The sequence below is a fragment of the Monodon monoceros genome, unplaced genomic scaffold, assembly GCF_005190385.1.
Source record: "Monodon monoceros isolate NGI ecotype Baffin Bay Population unplaced genomic scaffold, NGI_Narwhal_1 Super_Scaffold_16, whole genome shotgun sequence".
Taxonomy (NCBI): Eukaryota; Metazoa; Chordata; class Mammalia; order Artiodactyla; family Monodontidae; genus Monodon; species Monodon monoceros.
The window spans coordinates 11,330,476-11,352,178 of record NW_021703772.1 but is presented as its reverse complement, the minus strand read 5'-3'; the positions used below and the strand labels follow the sequence as shown (position 1 = coordinate 11,352,178).

At 36.8% G+C, this 21,703-nt stretch overlaps 1 protein-coding gene across 7 annotated transcripts in view; it reads left to right on the top strand.

Annotated features, from left to right (window-relative positions):
* AGFG1 (ArfGAP with FG repeats 1) overlaps positions 1-21,703 on the top strand; it is a 70,273-nt gene that overhangs the window by 7,544 nt on the left and 41,026 nt on the right. For all 7 annotated transcript variants that reach the window (XM_029225472.1, XM_029225470.1, XM_029225469.1 and 4 more), the window contains exon 2: positions 8,474-8,567. In XM_029225472.1, coding sequence (XP_029081305.1) covers positions 8,474-8,567 — 94 coding nt within the window. The remainder of the gene's footprint in view (positions 1-8,473; positions 8,568-21,703) is intronic.

Sequence of the window (21,703 nt, the reverse complement as noted above, 5' to 3'; positions counted from 1 at the left end):
GATTTTTCAATTTTTGCTTTTATCTGTTGACTTCTCTACTGTACAAGAGGGAAGATAAGGCTTTGGCCCTCTTAACACTCCTCTCACTCTCCACCTATACTCTGCATCTACTCCTTCAATACAACATCACAATTTTTGGTTAAATCACTATTTAGTATTTACCTTATTGCATTATATACATACTGTTCTCAGCTGAGTCAGACAGTAGTATATTACTACTACATTTTCTTTCTTGTACAGCCTTTTCCCCCTGAAGTTTGTAATTGTCTAGGTTACTTCACTTGCATTGTTTTCCATGTGTGTATCATTATTATATCCCCAGATAAATTATCTCTGGCTGAGGTATATAACTGTTTTCAATATGACCAGATATGTCAGGTACTTCTTTTTTTCCTGGGTACTTCTGTCAGCCTCTGGTCTGGAAATGCTGCTCTCTAGGCCTGCTCCGCAGCTGTCATCCTGGGACTTTCTCCTGCCTTCATTGTGGAAATTCCCTTCATGCCTAACCTGTGTTGCAACCTCTTTTTCCAGGACCCCCGCATTTCCATTAGCCTCCTGATTCAAGGTTAATGGGAGAGCATTTTTGAGAGCTACATGGCTGAAAGTGTTTTATTCTGCCCTCACATTCACAAAGGTGAAAATACTTTACCCTTGGAATTTTTAAGGCATCGCTTAATTGTCTTTAATTAATTAATTAATTTTTGGCTGCGTTGGGTCTTCGTTGCGGTGCGCGGGCTTCTCATTGTAGTGGTTTCTCTTGTTGTGGAGCATGGGCTCTAGCACGCAGGCTCAGTAGTTGAGGCTCACGGGCTTAGTTGCTCCGCGGCATGTGGGATCTTCCCAGACCAGGGCTCGAACCTGTGTCCCCTGCATCAGCAGGTGGATTCTTAACCACTGCTCTTACCAGGGAAGTCCCGCTTAATTGTCTTTAATCCTTCAGTACTGCTATTGAGAAGTTTGATTCTATTCTTATTACTCATTCTTTGTGCCCTATTTTCCACTCCCTCTTTGAGAGTATATATGATCTTTTTATCCCTACTATTCTGAACCTATATTGAACTTTTTTTTTCTTTTTTTTGCGGTACGCGGGCCTCTCACCGTTGTGGCCTGTCCTGTTGTGGAGCACAGGCTCTGGATGCGCAGGCTCAGCAGCCATGGCTCACGGGCCCAGCCGCTCCACGGCATGTGGGATCTTCCCGGACCGGGGCATGAACCCATGTTCCCTGTATCAGCAGGCGGACTCTCAACCACTGAGCCACCAGGGAAGCCCCTGAAGTATTTTGGTATAGGTCTTTTTGTTCAATGTTTTAGGCTTTATTTTGGACTTGTTGGGATTGGAAACTTACGCTTGGCTAGTTTATAGATATTTTTTCTCCAGTCTTCTTACTGGGGAATAAAAAAAAAACCTGGCTGTCATTCTTCTAGGCACAAGTTGAGGGAGGGAACTGGGGGCATAGAACCTATTATCATTCAGTGTGTAGAGTCTCAGATAAGCTTCCATTTCTTAGCATAGTACCCAGTAGCGATCCTCAGCTGTGCCTGAGTCCAGAGCCTATTTGGAATAGCCTCTCCAGATCAGATTTTCCTTCAGACTTCTGCCTAGGACTTCTTAGGGGTAGTCTTATGGAAGTAGGGAAACTGGGAATCTATTTTTGACCCTATGTAAATCCCCCAACTTGTGGCTTGGTTCCTTTCATGAATCTTCCAGGGGTTCTGTGGTGGGAATCATCTTTAGTTGGCTTCTCCCACCTCTACAGGAGCATCTGTTTTGGCTTTCTTTAGTCTGCACAGTCAGTTACTGCTGGTAATTTTCTAGATTTTGGTATGCCTTTGGGTTCCTTCTTTGTTCTCTGTTCTTCTCTTTGTGGGTTAATGCTTTTTTATCCTTTGCTATCATTTCAGTAGAGTTTAGAGAGGTAGTAAAGACATTCTTGGGTTTTGTCCACTTTTAGCAAGAATACCTTAATTAGGTTTAAATTGTTACTTGGGTGTGATTTTTTTAGGTGCTCGCCCTAAATGCTACAAGGACCTTACAGTGAGTGTAGTGTTTCTGGCTTTCAAAAACAAAAACCCAAAATAACAATCATAGTTCGCACCATGGGTGTGTGTGTGTATCTTCAGTGTTTTAAAGTTGTGTTCTGGATAAACTAACATTCTGGACTATCTAATACATGCATATCTTGGTATCAAAAGTCTGTAGATTTTTGATAACCTGTTAAAGGCATCTTCCATTTGTTGTAGATTTTAAATGTATAATTTATTTATTAATTTTTTAATTTTTAATTTTTTGCGGTACGCGGACCTCTCACTGCTGTGGCCTCTCCCGTTGCGGAGCACAGGCTCTGGACGCGCAGACTCAGTGGCCATGGCTCACGGGCCCAGCCGCTCCACGGCATGTGGGATCTTCCCAGACTGGAGCATGAACCCGTGTCCCCTGCATCAGCAGGCGGACTCTCAACCACTACGCCACCAGGGAAGTCCTGGCTGTGAAGTTCTGATTCATCCATCGTACTCAGCAGACATTGCACCTTCGGATTTCCATTTATTTCGGTCTTTACAAAATTCTCTTAATGGAAAAAATTTCAATTCCCTGGAAGACTGTAAAAGGCACCTGGAACAGTTAGTTCTTTGCTCAAAAAGATAAAGAGTTTTGGGAAGATGGAATGATGAAGTTGCCTGAAAAATGGCAGAAGGTAGTGGAACAAAAGGGTGAATACGTTGTTCAATAAAGTTCTTGGTGAAAATGAAAAATGTGTCTTTTATTTTTACTTAAAAAACCGAAGGCACTTTTTGGGCCACCCAATACATATTCTAGTAGTCCATTTCTCCTTATTGCTGAGTAGTATTTCATTGCTTGGGAGTTTACCCATTCCTCATTTGAGGGACACTTGGGTTGTTTCCAGTTTTTGTTACCTATGAAACAACCCAGTTGTTTCATACAGTTATTTATATACAGATTTTTTGGTGAACACAAGTTTTCATTTCACCTGGGTAAATACCTAGGAGTGGAATTGTTAGGTCTTATGGTAAGTGTATGTTTAATTTTTTTTAAAAAAAGACAGTGTTGTTTTTGCTTGTTTTGATTTGATTTCCCCTTTATACTGGTTAGGAAGCTGTAAATTCTATGTTATTTTATGGTCACTGTTGAAACTTTATTATCCATCCTAACATTCTAGAGTTAATCAGTATTTTAACCTTCCCCTAATAATACAAAGTCTTTAAAAATACAGAGTACTCTCACTTAAGTGCTATTTTTGGTAAAATGTTAAATTTGCCCCTTCCCCTCCACCATACATAGGATATTTTGAAATCAGATGCTATTTGTTTAGATTTGCCAATGTGTTTCCCAGTTTTTTTGCTCACCCCTTTGCATCGCACGACCTTCTTGGGGTTATTTTTTTTCTTAAAGTGTATACAGTCATCCGCTGGTATCCTTGGGGGATTGGTTCCAGGATGTCCCACAGATCCCAAAATCTGATGACGCTCAAGTCCCTTATGTAAGATGCATATGACCTATACACATCCTCCTGTTTACTTTAAATCATCTCTAATTACTTATAATACCTAATAAAATGTAAACGCTATGTAAATGGTCATAAGTACAATGTAAATGCAATGTAAATAGGTGTAAATACAATGTGAATACTGTGTAAATAGTTGCTGGGCACATGGCAAATTCCAACTTTGCTTTTTGGAACTTTCTGGAATTTTTTTTCCCCAGTGTTTCTGATCTGCAGTTGGTTGAATTCCTGGATGTAGAACCCAGGGACACAGAGAGCCAACTGTATGTTTCTTTAGTGAAGATCTCCTGGGGGTAGACTCTGGTTTTTGTTTATCTGGAAATGTCATTTTGATCTTAGACTTCAAAGATATTTTTGCTCAGTTAACAACTTTTTTTTAAATTAAAGATAATATTCCACTATTTTCTGGTTTCCATTGAAAAGTCTTTCAGTCAGATTTTGTTTCCTTTGTCTTTTCTTTCTGAGTGCTTTTTTTTTTTTGGGGGGGGGGGGGGGTACGCGGGCTTCTCACTGTTGTGGCCTCTCCCATTGCGGAGCACAGGCTCCGGACGCTCAGGCTCAGCGGCCATGGCTCACGGGCCCAGCCGCTCTGCGGCATATGGGATCCTCCTGGACCGCGGCACGAACCCCTGTCCCCTGCATCGGCAGGCAGACTCTCAACTACTGCGCCACCAGGGAAGCCCCTGAGTGCTTTTAAGATATTCTGTTTATCTTTGAAGTTTCATCCAAATGTTTCTAAGTATGAATTTTATTTGTCCTGATTTTGATAAGCTGTGCTTCCTATATCTGTAGACGCATGACTTTCACTGGATTTTAAAAAATCTCAGCCGTTAGCTCTTCAAATATTGCCTCTCCTTCATTCTTTCAATTCTGTCTCTCAAAAGCAAGAATAGCCCCCCCACCCCCCACCCCTGTTTTTTTTCCTTTTCTAAAAACACTTGCTTTTCTGTCTCCTTAAGTATCTGTGCTGCCTTCTGGGTTATTTCTTATTTCTGTGTTCTAATTCACCAAATATCTCTTTTGGTATGTCTTATCTGCTCTTTAACTAATTTGTTGAATTTTTAATTTCCACATTTATAATTTTTCATTTCTGAAAGTTCTGACTTTTAAATTTAACTGTTATTCTGATAATTACACACTTTCCTGTTCATTTTTATTCCATCTTTTGTTTGTTTTAACATTTCCTACATGCTATATTTACTTTGTATTTTGTATTTGATAAATCCAATGGCTGAAGTCTTGGGAAGAGGTGGCATAAAGCTTTTGTTTCTACTGACTCAGGCTCAGTGATTTGTTTTTTTGTTGTGTGATGATTTTTATTATAATCTCATCTTTTATTGAAATTAATATTTTCAAATCCTGATAGCATAATTTATAAATTAGAAATGCACTTCTCTTTTTTTTTTTGCGGTACGCGGGCCTCTCACTGTTGTGGCCTCTCCCGTTGCGGAGCACAGGCTCCAGACGCGCAGGCTCTGTGGCCATGACTCACGGGCCTAGCTGCTACGTGGCATGTGGGATCTTCCCGGACCAGGGCATGAACCCGTGTCCCCTGTATCAGCAGGCGGACTCTCAACCACTGCGCCACCAGGGAAGCCCAGAAATGCATTTCTCTTGAGAGGATTTGTATATTCTTCTCCTGTGATCTAGGGATACTACCACCCTGAAGCTACTTAATTCTCCATCCAGGGTCTTGGGTTTAACAGGGATATCTCAGGTTTACCTCTCATCTTGTCTTAGTTATTGTTGGTATTTGCCTTCGGAGCAACACTGAATTTTTTGTATGACATGGGCCACTCTTCTGGTTTCAGCTCACTCTTTTTTTTTTTTGATCTTTTTTTTCTTTCGGGAAGGGGGGATTCTTTGAGAGCCCCCTTACTTTCTAGAAATGTTAACAATTAGGGTTTTTTTATTTTTTTAAATAATTTATGGGGTGTCATATTTTAGCAGAGGAACCTTTCAAGATATCTAGTCTGCTATACTATTGTAAGTAGAAATTAATGAGATTAGATATGCAAAGTGGCAATCTAGGTTACTTTAAAAATATTAATTTCCTTCTGTCTTATTAAATTATATTTTGCCTACCAATTTGTATAAGTGTGCTTGACATCATATGGTTACTTTTTGTGGACACTTTCCTTAATCTCTTCTAAGGGTTTCTATTTTCTGCTATTCTGGAAATAGTAAATTTATGGGAAAATTTGAGTGTTTTGTTGTATATGAGGTAAATGTGTAGAATGTTCTGTAGAAGATTGAACCTAGGTAGAATTTATATCTCAGTAGTGATCCAAAGGAATTCTGCTTCTTTCTTCACTTGGTAGTTAACATATTTGGTATATTTAGAGCAGTGGTTCTCAAGTAGAAGGACTCTGCTGTCCCACCCCACACCCCTGAGGGACATTTATCAGTATCTTGAAACATTTTTCATTATTCCTGCTGGGTTGGGCATGCTTCTGGCATTTAGTGGGTAGAAGCCAGGGATGCTGCCCTACCTCCTACAGTGCACAGGACAGCCCCCTCATGGTAAAGAATTCTCTTGCCTAATATGTCAGTAGTGCCTGATTTAGAGAAATGAGGTAAAGATAAATTGTTGATGCTGGTGGCTATATTTGGGAGGAAAGTTTTCCAGGTTTTTTAGAAAAACTGAAAGAAAGCCTTAACAACCGTTCTCTCATTTACTTTCTGTAATTCTTCAGCACAGACATTCACATCCATAAAGCCAGGACTAAAAGTCCAAATTTTTTGACTACTACTAGTTAATTGAATTGTTTATTATTTCTTGCAGTTTCTTTTTTTTCTGTTACAGAATAAGTAACAAGTTTTCATTGTGGAAAACTTGGAGAGAATAGAAAATTATAAATAGAAAAAAAATCATTCAGTTCCATAATCTGTAAGCAAAGACTGTTAACATTTTGGGGTATTTAGTTTGTTTTCTTTGCAGATATTTTTAATATAGCTTTGAGAATACTATATAATTTTTATCTTAAAACCAAGCATAAGTATGCATAGTTGTACAGTTTTATTGTCGCTTAATCACTTGCCCTTTGATAACGAAGGTTTTTTTTTTTTTTTTTTTTAGTATGAGTGATGTTTGATGAACATCTTGTACATAGTTAAGTTTCAGATTCCTTCTTTAGAATAGATTCCTAAAAGGTTATTACTGGGTCAAAATGCATGAATAAGGTTATTCACAGGTTGGTGAATTTGTCATCAGTGTATGAGACTACATTTTTTACTACAGCCTCATCAGTCTGCATTCTTCTTAAGAAATTGATAGAGTCAGCCTTCTATTTTTTTACCAAACTATTTTATAGTCATGTTATATCCACATACAAAGCTTTTGGAAGCTAAAAAAGGAAAAATTTTTGCACTGAAGATACAGTTAATCTACCAGAATTAATGGAATATAAAAGAGTAATTAGAGAAACCAATATGAACAAATGTAAAATTTCCTTGGAGTTACTCAATTTATGTAAGTAATCTGCTGACCTTGCAAAATTGTGTCTACCAGTTTTGTAAATTGAATCTTATTTTAAGAGCACTGAGAGAGCGCATTTAAAGAAGCTCTGTAATAGGTCGTCTTGTTAAGTGGGAAAATGTCCTGTCATATTTTGGTTATGAGTATGTTATGGTTTTGTTTGTTTCATAAGTGAGAAAATTTGTTCACTTATTTAAGTAATATGAATACCTTCTTTATGCAAAAATGGACATTGTGGTATGGTAGGGCCTTGAGATGTATGAGAGAGTAAGCTATACAGTGCAGTGCTTTCATGAGATTACATCTGTATGTAACTTTAGGAGTCAGGGGTTCCCTCATTTGATGATTTGAGAAGTACAGGGATATAATTCATTGCTCCAAACTTTCTTATTCAAACATACACCCTTGTAGCAGTGTTTGACATTTCCTTGTTAGAAAGTTATTCCTTTGCTTTTTTTATTGAAAGGATACTATAAGGGAGATGGAAGGGTAGAGGGTTGGCTGGAACAAGGGTAGAGGCAGTATTAGGGAATAAGGAGAGACAAAGTTGCTAACTGTGAGGGAGGGAGCAGAGGAATCTGAGAGAACAATAATAAGTTAATTCCTTTTCAAATTGTTTTGGAACAAGATAGGACTTGTTAGGATAAATATCATAAATGAATAAGCTGTGAATATGATGAGTTTAGTCTTATTCTCATAATACAGATGAATTGGAAAACAAAATGTCCTGCTTTAAAGGAATAATAATGATTTGCTAAATTTTCACTTTTGGAAATTTAGATGATATCGTTAAAGCCTTAATTTGTGATTGCTCATTGTAAAGGTACTTGAAAGTAATTCATATGGTAGTTGTTTCTTCATAGTTAAGTTTGGAAGTTTTACTAGGATGAAATTGCTGTGTTCAGTTTCTCCTACTGTGCAATCTTCATAACTGTATTTTATAACTTACCAAGAGCTGGAAGGAAAGTAATTTATTAGTTTAGAACTTAAAGCAAAACAACAAAACCTAACTTAACGTTTCTCCACTTCGAAATGTGAAACAGATAACGCCCAAACCTGACATATCATTGTCACTTTCTTAGGAAATATGAAAATATTTAAATAATAACTTTGAATTCTTTACCATTGAGCCCCTCATATATGTATTATTCTCCTTCCATCAGACATACACTAAAGCAATATTTGTGTTTCCAAGAAGCTCATGTGTTACAGGTACTGTTTGCTTCCAACTAGGTGGTTACTTGAATTTATCTTTAAATATATTATTTAGTGTGGGTCTGACTAAAATTACATTGACATAACTATTGTGGGGATTAATAGTTTAAGATAACTTTTAAATATTTGTAGTTTATGGAATGAAAACACTGTTCCAAGTTTAAATGTGCTAATTAAAAATGTTTTGAATTATCTGATACATAATTTTAAAAATACTATAGTTTGTAATAGTAAATCTGTAAAATATTTTATCTTTCAGGCGAGGGTTAAATCCACCACACAGGGTGAAATCCATCTCCATGACAACATTCACACAACAGGAAATTGAATTCCTTCAAAAACATGGAAATGAAGTAAGTGTTTTTTACAATTTTCAACTTTTTTGTTGGTAGTCATTTTAATAAGATTTAATAAGTTGCTTAGAATGGTGAATTTTCACTGTCTAAAAAGTTATTTTTGTATTCTATATTCAGATGTTGTAGAAAGTACTCATTTAATAATGTGTTTAGAATTAATGTCTACTACATAAATATTTTACCTTAAACCTGAGATGAAACCTGTGTGTAAACTTTGTCAGTATTGAATATAAAAGGCATTTTTGGAGGACATCTAGTATTGGAGTAACTGTTAGTTTTTGCTTTAAAAGACAAAATAAGAGAGGGAGAAAGGGAATTAACATTATGGTATTGTAGTAAACTTTTTGTTAGGCTGTTGTGTGATCAGCTTTCACTTGAGGACCCCTCTTTGCTTTTTACGTTTTTAACTTTAGATGTATGTGATGTTTAATATTGAGCAGTGCTCAGTAGGGAGGAGGTTAGTAGTTCTGAGGGGGCAGCCTAGCGTCATGAGGAACTCAGTAAAAATTAGCAGGGGAGCCTTTTCTTTCTACTCTGCTTTAATGGGCTTTCAGGAATTCCATTCTGTTTGCTTTCTTAGTAAAAGTGGTGGTCTACTATTTAAAAAAAAAAACTAAAATTAACAGCGAAAGCAAGCATGTTTTATAATCTTGGGGCAAGGATGAGCCAGTCAACCCAATTGATCAGTAATAGCCATTATTATTTAATAGACACTTTAATCACTTCCTAGAAAGGAAATACTACTTTAGTTGTACTACAGTGGTTGCATGTTTTTTGGGGCTTTTTTTTTTTTTGCATGTTTTTGATATGACACAGAAAAGAATTTAAGTCTTAAGATTTTATTAATTTCAATCTTCTTTTTCACCCTCAGAAGATATATGCAAGCGTTTTGTACTCTGCCTCTTTTTTCCCTAACACTTTGATAGTAGCCTCTTAAACTTGCTTGTCTACTTGTGATTCATGTGTGTATATGGTTCTAAAGTAGTAAAGAAGTATAAATTTAAGATTATGAAATATTTTTAAATACATGATTTAGAGAATTGAGCACACACTTTGAAGTTTCCAGACTTTGCCGATAAAAAATTATCTTGAGTAATCAAGTTCCAGACTGATGGAGGTACATTACAGGAAAATCTAAAGCAAGATAAAGGGCAGAAGGTGTGTAATGACAGTAAGTGTAGAAATGCATTTTTGGATTAAAAGACAATTTGAACTATTTGTGTAAAGTTTGGGATTAGCCTAGCAGTGCATATTTTAAATTACTTCCTTAGAATTTTGGCCTTCTATACAAAATTTTGGACATCAGAATGGAGTCAGAAATGAAAAAATATTATCTGTTCTTAGATTAAAAATCAACTGACAGTAGATAAAGTCAGAGTAGTAGAACTGGAAAGGTAACAAACAATGCATTGGAGAAGTAAGTAAAAAACGTTCAAACCTGTCAGATAAGATTAGGTGGAGACTGGTTCCAGAATACTATGATTGAAGGACCTTTTTTTCCTGAAATTGTGGTAAGTACACTTGATATGAGATGTACTCTCTTAAAAAATTTTTAAGTGCAAAATGTAGTATTGTTAACTATAGGCAAAGTGTTGTAAATGGATCTTTAGAACTTACTCATCTTGCATAACTGAACTTTATACACATTGAATAGCAACCACCATTCTGTTTTCTGCTTCTGTGAGTTGGACTGTTTTAGATGCCTCATTTAAGTGGAGTCATGTAGTACTGCTCTTCTGTGACTGGCTTATTTCACTTGGCATAATGTTCTCAAGGTTCAGCCATGTTGTTGCATATGACAGGATTTCTGAAGGAAGTTATTAAGGCTGTAATATCAAAATAAATTTAGAATATATGAAAAGAAATTTTAGGTAACTCATTATATCAAATAGTAGAAACAAAATACAAACAATAGAGATGACTGGAATGGATTTATGAATCTTAAATCCTACAAAGAGTCATGCAAATTAATAAGACATTTAAAGCCCTCACCATGGCAGTCACTGTACTAGGTACTTGGATACAATTATAGAAATGTCACATAGGCTTAGCTGACATAAAGCTCATGGTCTAGTTTGGGAGACAGGTATGTAACAAATAATTACAACAGTGTGTTAGATAATTAATGGTAAAGAATAAGAAGTTTCAGAAGTAATGTGGAAGGAGGGACTCAATCTGTTGGTGAAAAGGAGAGGATTGGGAAGATCTCACGGAGGGGGCTGAACATTTGCTGGCTTTTGAGGGTGACTAGGACTTAGGCTGGCAGGAAAAGGTATTGCAGGCAGAGCAAACACAGTGCACAAAGAAAAAGAGAAATTTGCAATGTTTCTTACTGCTAGAAAGTGTACCAACCATTTAATTACTTGTTAAGGGAGAAAAACATACTTTCTTATGTCCCTAAGGACATCTTTGAACCAAAGTATTGGACTAGGTATATTTGATTCTTTACAATATTAGCAATATCTGTGTTCTTAAAATTTCAGGAGATGTATAGAAGGTGAAGATTGATATCATGAAATGCAGGATGATTGGTACAACTTAATAAAAAACTATAGAGTTGAAGTACAAGTGCTTTATTATCAGTTTATCTTATTTAAACATTTAAATCTTAAGTATAACATGCATAGAGAAAAAATACAGATCTTTATTTTTTGTTTCAAATTATGTTGCCATATTTGCACTGTGTGTTGTCTCTCAGTAGTCTGAAAAGGACCATACTCAATCATATAAATTTTGGATTAAAAAGAAGGTACTGTCATACATCTTGTGCATGAATGGGTTCATGCCTGAAGTTAAAAGATCAAAAAGTATATTAACTGCCAGAAGTCTTGGATCTTCTACCCCTATGAGGAAGTTTTAACGTTCTGAGGGGCATGTTTGGTTGTTAACGATTAGGGAACGTTGCTGGCTTAAGCAGACAAGCACCATGGTTGCTGGATGATTCACAAGGTGTTGAATAGAGTTAACCTATATTCCACATGCTTTGGATGTTCCTCCAGACCTTTATAAGTGGGAAAAACCTTTTTACAGTCGGTCTGCATGTATAACTTAAATCTGTTTTATATGCTTTCATTAATAGTCGTGAACAACTTATTGCCAGAAGTCATGCTGCCAAGTCCAGAATCAAGTGTGGGAGGGGACTACCAAGTTACAGGGCAGAGGGCTTGGATACAGGAAGCCATTAATTGAGACCGTCGATGCAGTGACTTGACACATTTGTATATCTGGGAAAGATTTCACTTTTCATTGAGAACTTTACTAAGAATTGTTGACTGTTTTTGGCAAGTCACAAAACTGATGGCAGCACTACTCACGGCATTTGAGTCATTAATAAAGTACATCTGAATTGGTCTGAGTTGGTAGCTGTGGTAAGCCGATGATGTTATTAGTATTTATAAATATGTATCACGGACACCCTTGATGTTTATAACGTATCACTAGTATCTACAGATGTAGTTTACAAGTTACTTGAATATTACTTTAGAATTCTTAGACTCCTACAGTGTGTTCATTGGAGGAGATACGTACATTATCAGGATATAGAACATACTTGCCAGATGTTAGTAAAATATTTTATAACAAAGCACTTTGTGTTTATTGGTGTTGACATTTTTTCCAAAAGTCAGATATTTCACAAAAAATTTCCGCATATTTATCTTGTAATGCTTTCTTTTGTATCATGATGTTACTTGAAAAAAATCTTTAGTGGTTTGCTCCATATGTCCTCTTTTATGATGTTGTGGGTCAACCATGGTCCTCTAGTTGAAGGAATTTCACTATTGGGTTAACTTCTGATTATCAAACTTAATGGAAGGAAGGCTGGCTAACAGTGCTATAGATAATTCAGTAAAAGGAAAATGTAGAAGTAATTTTATTTTGAACCATACAGTTTTTCTTTTCTAGTAATAAATTAATCTTCCTAATTATGTTTCAGGACTGAGAGTAAAAGGGTTACTGCTGATGCTCCACAGGCATAAAATCTACATGTAGAAATAAAATCATGCATTCATTGACAGTATTTGATCATCTTTATGCTAGATTAAAAAAAATAACCCCCAACCCAGAAGCTAAAGCTTTAAAAAAATCCTTCTTAAACAGTAGACCCATAAGGTAAGGTGTGCTTTTTCCCTGGTTAACATTCATAATTGATTCATTCTTCATTCTTTTTTTTTTAAATTTATTTATTTTTTATTTTTTATTTTTGTCTGTGTTGGGTCTTCGTTTCTGTGCGAGGGCTTTCTCTAGTGCAGCGAGCAGGGGCCGCTCTTCATCACAGTGCGCGGGCCTCTAACTATCGCGGCCTCTCTTGTTGCGGAGCACAGGCTCCAGATGCGCAGGCTCAGTAGTAGTGGCTCACGGGCCTAGTTGCTCCGCGGCATGTGGGATCTTCCCGGACCAGGGCTCGAACCCGTGTCCCCTGCATTGGCAGGCAGATTCTCAACCACTGCGCCACCAGGGAAGCCCCATACTTCATTCTTGAAGCAGAGATTTATTAATCATCTAACATGTGCCCGGGATTGTCCTTGGGTGCTAGGGATACTGTCTATGATTCGTGCCCTCAGGTAAAGTTTACAGTCTACTAGGGGAGAGAGACAGTAAAAATCATTTTTTTCAGTTCCATTTTGGTATAAGAGTGAGAAAGGGCTTCAGTTTAGAGTTGTAAATGCTTGGGATTATGCAGACAGTTTTTTTCAAGAAGTTATACTTATGGCTTAAATAGGCTTTATTTTATGAGACAGCTCTTTAGGCCTTTTGTGTAGTTAAATTGCATCTTTGGGAAGATTGGAGTTATTTTATAATCAGAAACAAGCATTGCCACAAAGAAAAATATTTTGATACTTAAAAAATTTAAAGTTCCAAATTCACATGCTGTGACAGTTTTGCTGGAATATTCAGGTATCATTTTATGATATGTTATACTCAATCTATTATGCTGTTAAACAGGACACTAGTGGTTATTTCCTAAATCATCCTGTCTTATAAACTTGTAATAAGTGATGGTCATTCTCAATACAGAACAGTGGACTCTGTAAAGTAGAAGACCAATATCAGAAAGAGCCCGTAGGCCATTATCATAGTAAAGACAATGAGCTTTTGAATTAATCCTGAATCAGGGCATGGAACTGTCAGGTAGTTTCAGAGTGTTGTATTCATTTCTTTTAAGTTTGATTAAAAACTAAACAATCTTAACCCAAACTGCAGCTCTCTAGGGAAATTGATAAAATTTGGGCTGGGCCTATTAAAAGAATACTTGAAATGCAGTGGTCTTGTGCAGAAAGGATTGGATTTGGACTTGGAAGGTTGAGAACGATGGACAAGATGCCTCTGAGCCTCAATTTCTACAAGTGTAAAATAGTAACAGTGTCTTAATATAGAAAGGCTAGAATAATTTGAACTCAAGCAACCTGTGAAAGTTCCCAGCATATTTCTTATTTTTTTATTTTTATTTTTTTTGCGGCACGCGGGCCTCTCACTGTTGTGGCCTCTCCCATTGCGGAGCACAGGCTCCGTATGCACAGGCTCAGCGGCCATGGCTCACGGGCCCAGCCGCTCTGCGGCATGTGGGATCTTCCCGGACCGGGGCACGAACCTGTGTCCTCTGCATCGGCAGGCGGACTCTCAACCACTGTGCCACCAGGGAAGCCCTCCCAGCATATTTCTTATAGAATAATATAGATATTCAGATGTTTGTTGAATCAGAATCTAAGATAGGAGAAGGTATAGAAGGATTATCAATATTTTTTTTTTTGACTTTTTGTTCAGAGTGGTTTCATTAGGGGAATTTTTCAGTTTTCTTAGAATACAGTAGCATCATTTACATTAATTTTAGGTTATGTATTTAAACTCTTGGAGCATTTTAATTATATGCTGAGCTTAAATAATATTAGTAAAATTTGGCAGTTATTTTAGTAACAGCATATTAAATGTCATTATTGAGTGGCAGAGTTAAGTTACATACTCATTAATCCAGGGTCTACAGTTACTTTGCTGTCTGTACAGAGGTTGGCAAAAGTGTTTCTGTAAATGGCCAGATGGTAAATATTGAAGGCCACCTACATACAGTCTCTGTTGTATATTCTTGTTAGAAAAAATCTTAAAAAAGTAACCCTTTAAATATGCATAAACCAAATGATCAGGGGCAGTACAAAAATAGGCCAGTGACCCAAATTTGATCTGCAGGTGGTTGATTATAGACTCCTGGTCTGTGGAATTCCAAAGTTTTCAGTTCTCAATATAAATTCTTTTATAACCTTGCTTCTTTTCCTAGTTAATCTTTTTCTTGCTTCATTACCAATAGAAATGTTTGAACGCCAGTGGTTTCTGTATCCCACTTTTCTTGCCATTTTGCTTAAGCTGAATCATTTATCCTGAATCTGTTTTTCAAGACCTATCAAAGTTTTTACCCTTCCATCAAGTCTTTCAGGAGTATTTTAGCCGACAGGGACTGACACCCCCCTGCCCCCCATACTTTAAGCTTTTTTTTTTTAAAATATAGCATTGACTCTAAGATTTTACACAATTTTTTTTTTATTGCTCTCATAGTTTCTTCTGTATTGGTCTTATTACCCTCAAAACATTATAGACATTTCCATGGCATAATCTTATATACTTCTTCATTATACCTAGAGCAGTGAGAATGTATGAATGTGTGTGTGTGTACATATATGTAAATGTGTTTATTTTAAATTTTATTTTAATTTTGTTTTATTATTATTTGTAAAAATTTCTGGGCTTTACTCCTCAGAGATTCTGACCCTGGGTGTGGGGTGGGGCAGAGGAGTGTCTGTCTGCATTTTCAGCCAGAAGCCCCATGTGATTCTATTGCTGATGGCTACAGACCACCTTTTGAGAGAACCAGTACAGTAACTAAAGGCTCCATCCAGTCTAGACTCAAAATAATCTGTGGTCTAGTTTCGGCACCACTAATTGATAAGCCTTGTTACCTTGGGGAAACTACTTTTCCCTGAGCTTCATTTTCCTTTGTACACTATGGGAAGTACCTATCCTGCCTATTTGATGAGGTTGATTTGAAGGTAGTACATGTGAAAACATTTTGAAAACTGATGTATTATGTAGATGTAAGATGTCAATTTTAAGTGCAAATGTACTTTTTCATTGACTTCTAAGCTCAGGGGGAAAAAAGTGTATAGGAAAATGGTGTGCTTTGAACTGAATTTAGTTTAGGGAGATTTTTGCAGAATTACAGTCAATATGATGGTATTGATCAGTATGAAAAGTTAATTCAATAATAATAGTACCATTTCAAAAAATTTTAACTAAAAATACGTAATTATTTGAGAGACTAGCTTCCTAGTGAGATATTTGAGGTTTAAAACCATCTAGCTAAAATATCGAAGCGTGTTCTGTATTAAAGAGGCTATTTGTTTAACTTCTGCATATTTATGAAGAAACGCATATTTTAAAGTCTGGCCTCTATTTTGAAAGAAAGGCAAGGTGTTAAGTTTCTAAAAATTCTGCTGAATCAAATCAGGAATGACATAGTAATCTTTAAAATATTCAGAGTGCATTCTTTGATATTAGTTGTTGGCTTTCAGAGAAATATCTAATGATACTAATTAACAAAAAGAATGTTGGAAATGTTATCTTTGTTTTGTACATACTGTAGCTTGTTGATCTTTCCGAGTGATGACTGAAAACTCGAGTATTGTAGAAGGAGCTGGACGGTAGTTTGTAACTACTCTGAGCATTTATTTAACTTTTTATTGCATTTGTATCCCAGGTCATATTATTTATTTCCTTCTAACTCTTTGCTTCAGCTGTTCTAGCTTCCTCTCATCTCTCAGCTTTTGGTTCTTTCTTTCTTGCCATTTAAGTATGTTATCTTTTTTTTTTTTTTTAATCTTACTTGAATCTAATTAAAAATAAAATTATTCATTCTTTTTGTTCTTTTTTAAACTTTTTGTTGTGGAGCTGCTCATATATCTACACGGTAGACAGAATAATGTACCAAACTCCTGTCCCTTTTTTATTATGTGAAGCAGATCTGAGACATACAATTTTCCTCTGTAAATTCAGGAACTAGATGTTATCTCTAAAAAAGGACTTTAAAAGAATATATAACTCCATATCGTTTTCATATCCATAGAAACTGATAGTAATCTAATTACATAGCCAGTGTTCAAGTTTCCTTTTATTTCATAAATTTCCTTTTTTCTCTTCCCTTAAGCATATGTTTGAATAGAGATGCAAGTAAGGCTCACATGTTATGAGTGGTTAATATGGGTTTTGAAACTCTGACAAAGGATTGGAGGCTAGATGGGTCAGAGTTTGGCCTGCCTAGGCCTGGCTGGGACCAGGCAACTTCCTGGGGCCTGTACCACTTGGTCTGTGGGATAGAGTCAGGTTTGTGCCAGGACAGTGGGGGTCTCAGACCAGGTGGTTACTCTGGGGCTGGATACACTGTAACTGGGGGCCCTTCCAGCTCAAGTCCCTGGGAAATCATAGCAGTTGAGGTGAATTCCAAGCTTTGCACTCAAACTCATAGTACAAGTTCTCCCGGTACATATCTGAGTTGTAGTCTTTCACATGTGTCTTCCATTGCTCCAGCACCACCTGCTACCAGGCTGCTGAAAATCAATGTTGGGTTCTTACTATAGAGCAGGAATGCTAGTTGGTTGCTAGGACCAACCAACAACCAATAACTGGCATTCATCTTGGCAACAGAAGATTCCATCTGGATGCAGGGTGCTTTATGAGCTGGTAAGAAGGAACTTAAGAAAAGCTCTGGGACCATAGATTTTTGACCAATTGGTGATGACATCGAAGGTTTTTTGGTTCTGTTTCATGAAATTCAAGCCATCCTGCACAGGCAAGATCATCTTTGGGTAGTAGTAGCCATAGGCCATGCCCGGCAGGAACTTCTTAGAGATTTAGATGGTATCTTTTGTCAGTTTTCTCCTAGACCATGGGCTCCACCAGTTCCCCAGGGATGATCTCTTACTGGCCTGTGATGCTAGGATTTTTCCAAGGATGGGGTGGCTGTGAGCAGTCATCTTCTGGCACTGGAACCTGTCCTGCCTTGTGCCACCTAACTGCAGTATGGTGCCATAAGTCTTACTGAAGGTGAGCAAGGTCTCCTGGTAGTGTGAGCACTGTAGCTGCTCTGCTTGAGGGGGGCCTGGTTGGGTTATCTGCTAAGTTGTCTTTCATCCCCCCTCTCACGGATGGCCATAGCAAGATCTTGTCCCCGGCAGAGGCTGCTCAAAGCCACAACACAATGGCCATATTTGGCTGTCTTCTGCCCCCTCACCTCTCAACATTTTATTATGAGAAATACATAAAACTTTAAAAATTATGCAGGCACATTAAACACGGTGCTGTATTTGCACTAGCAAATATCTGTCTCCATTTGGTCATCCACCTTATATTTTCCTTGCATTTCAAAGTAATTTGCAAACATTAGTTCATATCACCCCTAAAATCTTATATATATCATTAATTAGAATTCGATATTTGTTAAGATTTTTTTGAGGTATAATTTATGCACAGTGAATGTAAAAGTCATAATTGTACCTTTGGAAGAGTTTTGATAAATGTATCCAGTTTGGTAACCCAAAGTCCTATAAAGATATAGAACATGACCATCATTCCCCCAGAGTTCCCCTAACATCTCTTCCTGTTCAGTCCCTTCCCTTTCCAGAGAACCACTGTTTTGATTTTTATTCATACTCATATAAAGAAAATAATTAAGAATGCTTTTTTTGTTCTACAAATAAAAAATACTGGAAAGGGTATGGAGAAAAGGGACCCCTCCTACACTCTTGGTAGAAAGGTAAATTGGTGCAGCTGCTATGGAAAACAGTATGGAGGTTCCTCAAAAAGCTAAAAATAGAGTTGTCCTATGATCCAGCAATTCCTCTCCTCGACATATATCCAGACAAAACTATAATTCAGAAAGATAGATGCATCCCTATGTTCATAGAAGCACTATTCACAATAGCCAAGACATGAAAACAACATGTGTTCATCAGCAGATGAATGAATAAAGATGTGATACATATACACAATGGAATACTAGTCAGCCATAAAAAGGAATGAAATAATGCCGTTTACAGCAAACATGGGGGACCTAGAGATTATTGTACTACGTGAAGTAAGTCAGAAGACTTATCATATGATATCAAGTATATGTAGAATCTAAAAAAATGTTACAAATGAATTTACTTACAAAGCAGAAACAGACTTAGAAAACAAACTTATGGTTACCAAAGGGGAAAGGTGAGGGGGAAGGATAAATTAGGAGCTTGGGGTTAACATATACACACTGCAATATATAAAATAGATAATCAACAAGGACCTACTGATTGCCTTTTCTTTTGATTATGGATCACACTCTCTTGTGTATCTAGTGATTTTGGATTATATCTAGAGCATCAGCAAATGGTAGGTTGTAGAGCCTCTGGGTTCTGTCTTGTTTGTCCAGGAAGTATTGGTTTTGTTTGTTTTGCTCACTTTTTACTTTAGCAAACTCTGCCTCTCCTGGTGGGAGCCAGTTGAAATCTCTGTTCAGTTCTTTTAGTCCTTAATTGAACTGCTTTGAATTGTCCCTGTACATTCCTCGATCAGGGGTGAGCCAGAGATTTGTGTAAAGTTGTTATGCAAGTTTTGCAGCTCTCCCTTCTTGGACATACCCTTCACTTTACAGTTGCTGTGGTTGTGCACTCTGTCTTTAACCTTTTAGATTTGTGGATTTCTCCTTGAGTTTTGGCAGCTCTGCTTGGCAGAGGTCTGCTTTCAAATGATGATCTTTAAAAAAAGAGTAGATACTTAGTGCTGTTTCTTTCTTACAGGTGTTGACTCTTCTCCAGAATCTGTTTACCTTGTGGTTGCTTTCTAGAGTCTTCTGATAATTCTTATAATGTGTGCTGAGTTTATAGTTGTTAATTTCTGGGAGCTGGGTTTTAATTTGAGCTACACTGACGTTACTGGAAGTGGAACCTGCTCTGCTTGTCTTTTAACTTTTTTTTTTATTCTATAAGTTTCCCCTTCAGTTATTTACTCCTATTCTCTCTCCCCCTCCCTTTTCCTTCTCTCAGCTCAGTCATTTTTCAGTAGTGTCCCACTATCACGATTTTGCTGATTCCATCCATGCAGTGTCAGTGTTCCTCTGTCATCTCAGTTCCCTATAAATTGATAGTCGGACCTAGTAGCTTCCTAAGATTCACATTTAATTGGGGGAAGAGGGAAGACTCAGTGTTTCATAGGTTAGATGGTGTGTTCTTTTGTGGAGAAACACATTTTCGTGTTTTTGTCTGTGTTGAGAGGGGGTGGCTGATACTCTATGCCTACGTCCATTAGTAGGGATTGTAAAATGGTGATAACTTAGTCTGGGAACCTGTAAGGGGATCCTTGAGACCTTTACAGGGGTTCTCTGAGGTCAAAATTTTTTTAATAATAATTCTAAGACTTGATTTGCTGTATTTACTCCCAGTCTCATGATTATACAGTGGAGTTTTCCAGAAGCTACATAACATAACAATGCAGAAGCTGATCAGAAATCAGCTGTCTTCTATTTAAACAGGTATTAATGAAATTTGCAAAAATATAAAGCAGTGCCACTCTTCTCACTAATTTTTGCTCTAGAAAATATAGCTATTTTTACAATTAAAAGTTAGTTACATTAACATACAATAGTTTTATTGCTGTTAAAAGTACATTAATATTGCCTAGGATGTGGGAGTAGGAGTAATGTAGAGCGACTGCTAATGGATATGGGATTTCTTTAGACGATAATAAAAATGTTCTAAAATTGAGCTGTGCTGGTGGCACAACTCTTGAATGTACTAAAAACATTAAATTGTACACTTCAAATAGGTGAATTATATGTTATACGAATTATATCTCAATAAAGCTTCTAAAAAGTAAAAAAAAAGTACATTAAAACTGTTTCTCATAAATATCAGTAGAGTGCACATAAACAAAGCCATTTATGGTCCTCAACATTTAACTGTTTTCAAAATGAGTTAGTTCTGTAGCATCTCCCACAGTGACCAATCAGGGTGTGTGTGTGTGTGTGTGTGTGTGTGTGTGTGTGTGTATACAATAAATTGGTCATATATATATATCACTGTGAAATTGTTTATTTGACTTATTTCAGTCAGTAGCAGTTATTCTTGTTGATGTTCAGTTGTCCCCTTTGGACAATGAGATAATCTGTTTTGGAAACCTACTATAACTTCTGCAAATCTCATTTTTACTTAGAAGAGCTTTCCCTAAATTTTCCTTTTCCTCTTCTTATATTAACCTGTGAGCCATCTGTCTATTTGCAGATATTCAAAGAAAACTAAATGTTTCTTCTTCTCATGATTGATACACGTAGAATATGGTACAGACCACGTTTACTTCAGAGACTTGTTTTGCATTTGGGCCAGTTAATCTCTCTGTTCATTTGCCAAGGGCTACATTCCCAACCTTAGTCAAGTGCCTGGCAAATGCATGCCTTCAGTCACCAGGACAACCAGACAATAGAATGTCAGTCCAAATCAATCACTATTATTGAGCCTTAGATGAAGCTAAACAGTGGATGAGTAGTGTTCGTGCTAGAGGTGGTGCTCTGGTATTGATGCTATCCCTAAACCATTGATAATCCACGAACAGTTCTTACTTCATATCAAGACAAGTAAATAAAACTTCTTAATATTCAGTTCTAAATGAAGTATCAGACCAACTTGCCCATTCTCCCTTGCTCACCTCTGTGTTTATTCTTGTTATATTCTGAAAAATGTAAAAAATGTAAAACTTGCCCTGTAGGGAGAGCAACATAAACCTTTGGTAATTTTTCCTTCTTGGCAAGCTTGCTTATCGGATTCATACTGTCTTAGGGAATGAGAATGCTTTGCTTTAAGAGACTTCACAAATTAAGTTTAGAACAAATGGAACCAAAACGTTGGTGGGAATTTTTTTTTTAATACCATTTTAGAAAATGGTTCTAAAGTTTATCCAAAAGCTCAAAAAAAGTAAAACTAGCTGGAAAGAATTTATAAAGCAAGGAGTAAATAGGATTGGCTCTAGTAGATACTAAATGTGTCTCTATGTTTATAGGCAGTAATTTGCAATGTAAACTTGAAGTAATTAATTACAGTAATCTGAAGCTAGTGCAGGGCCTAGTAGAC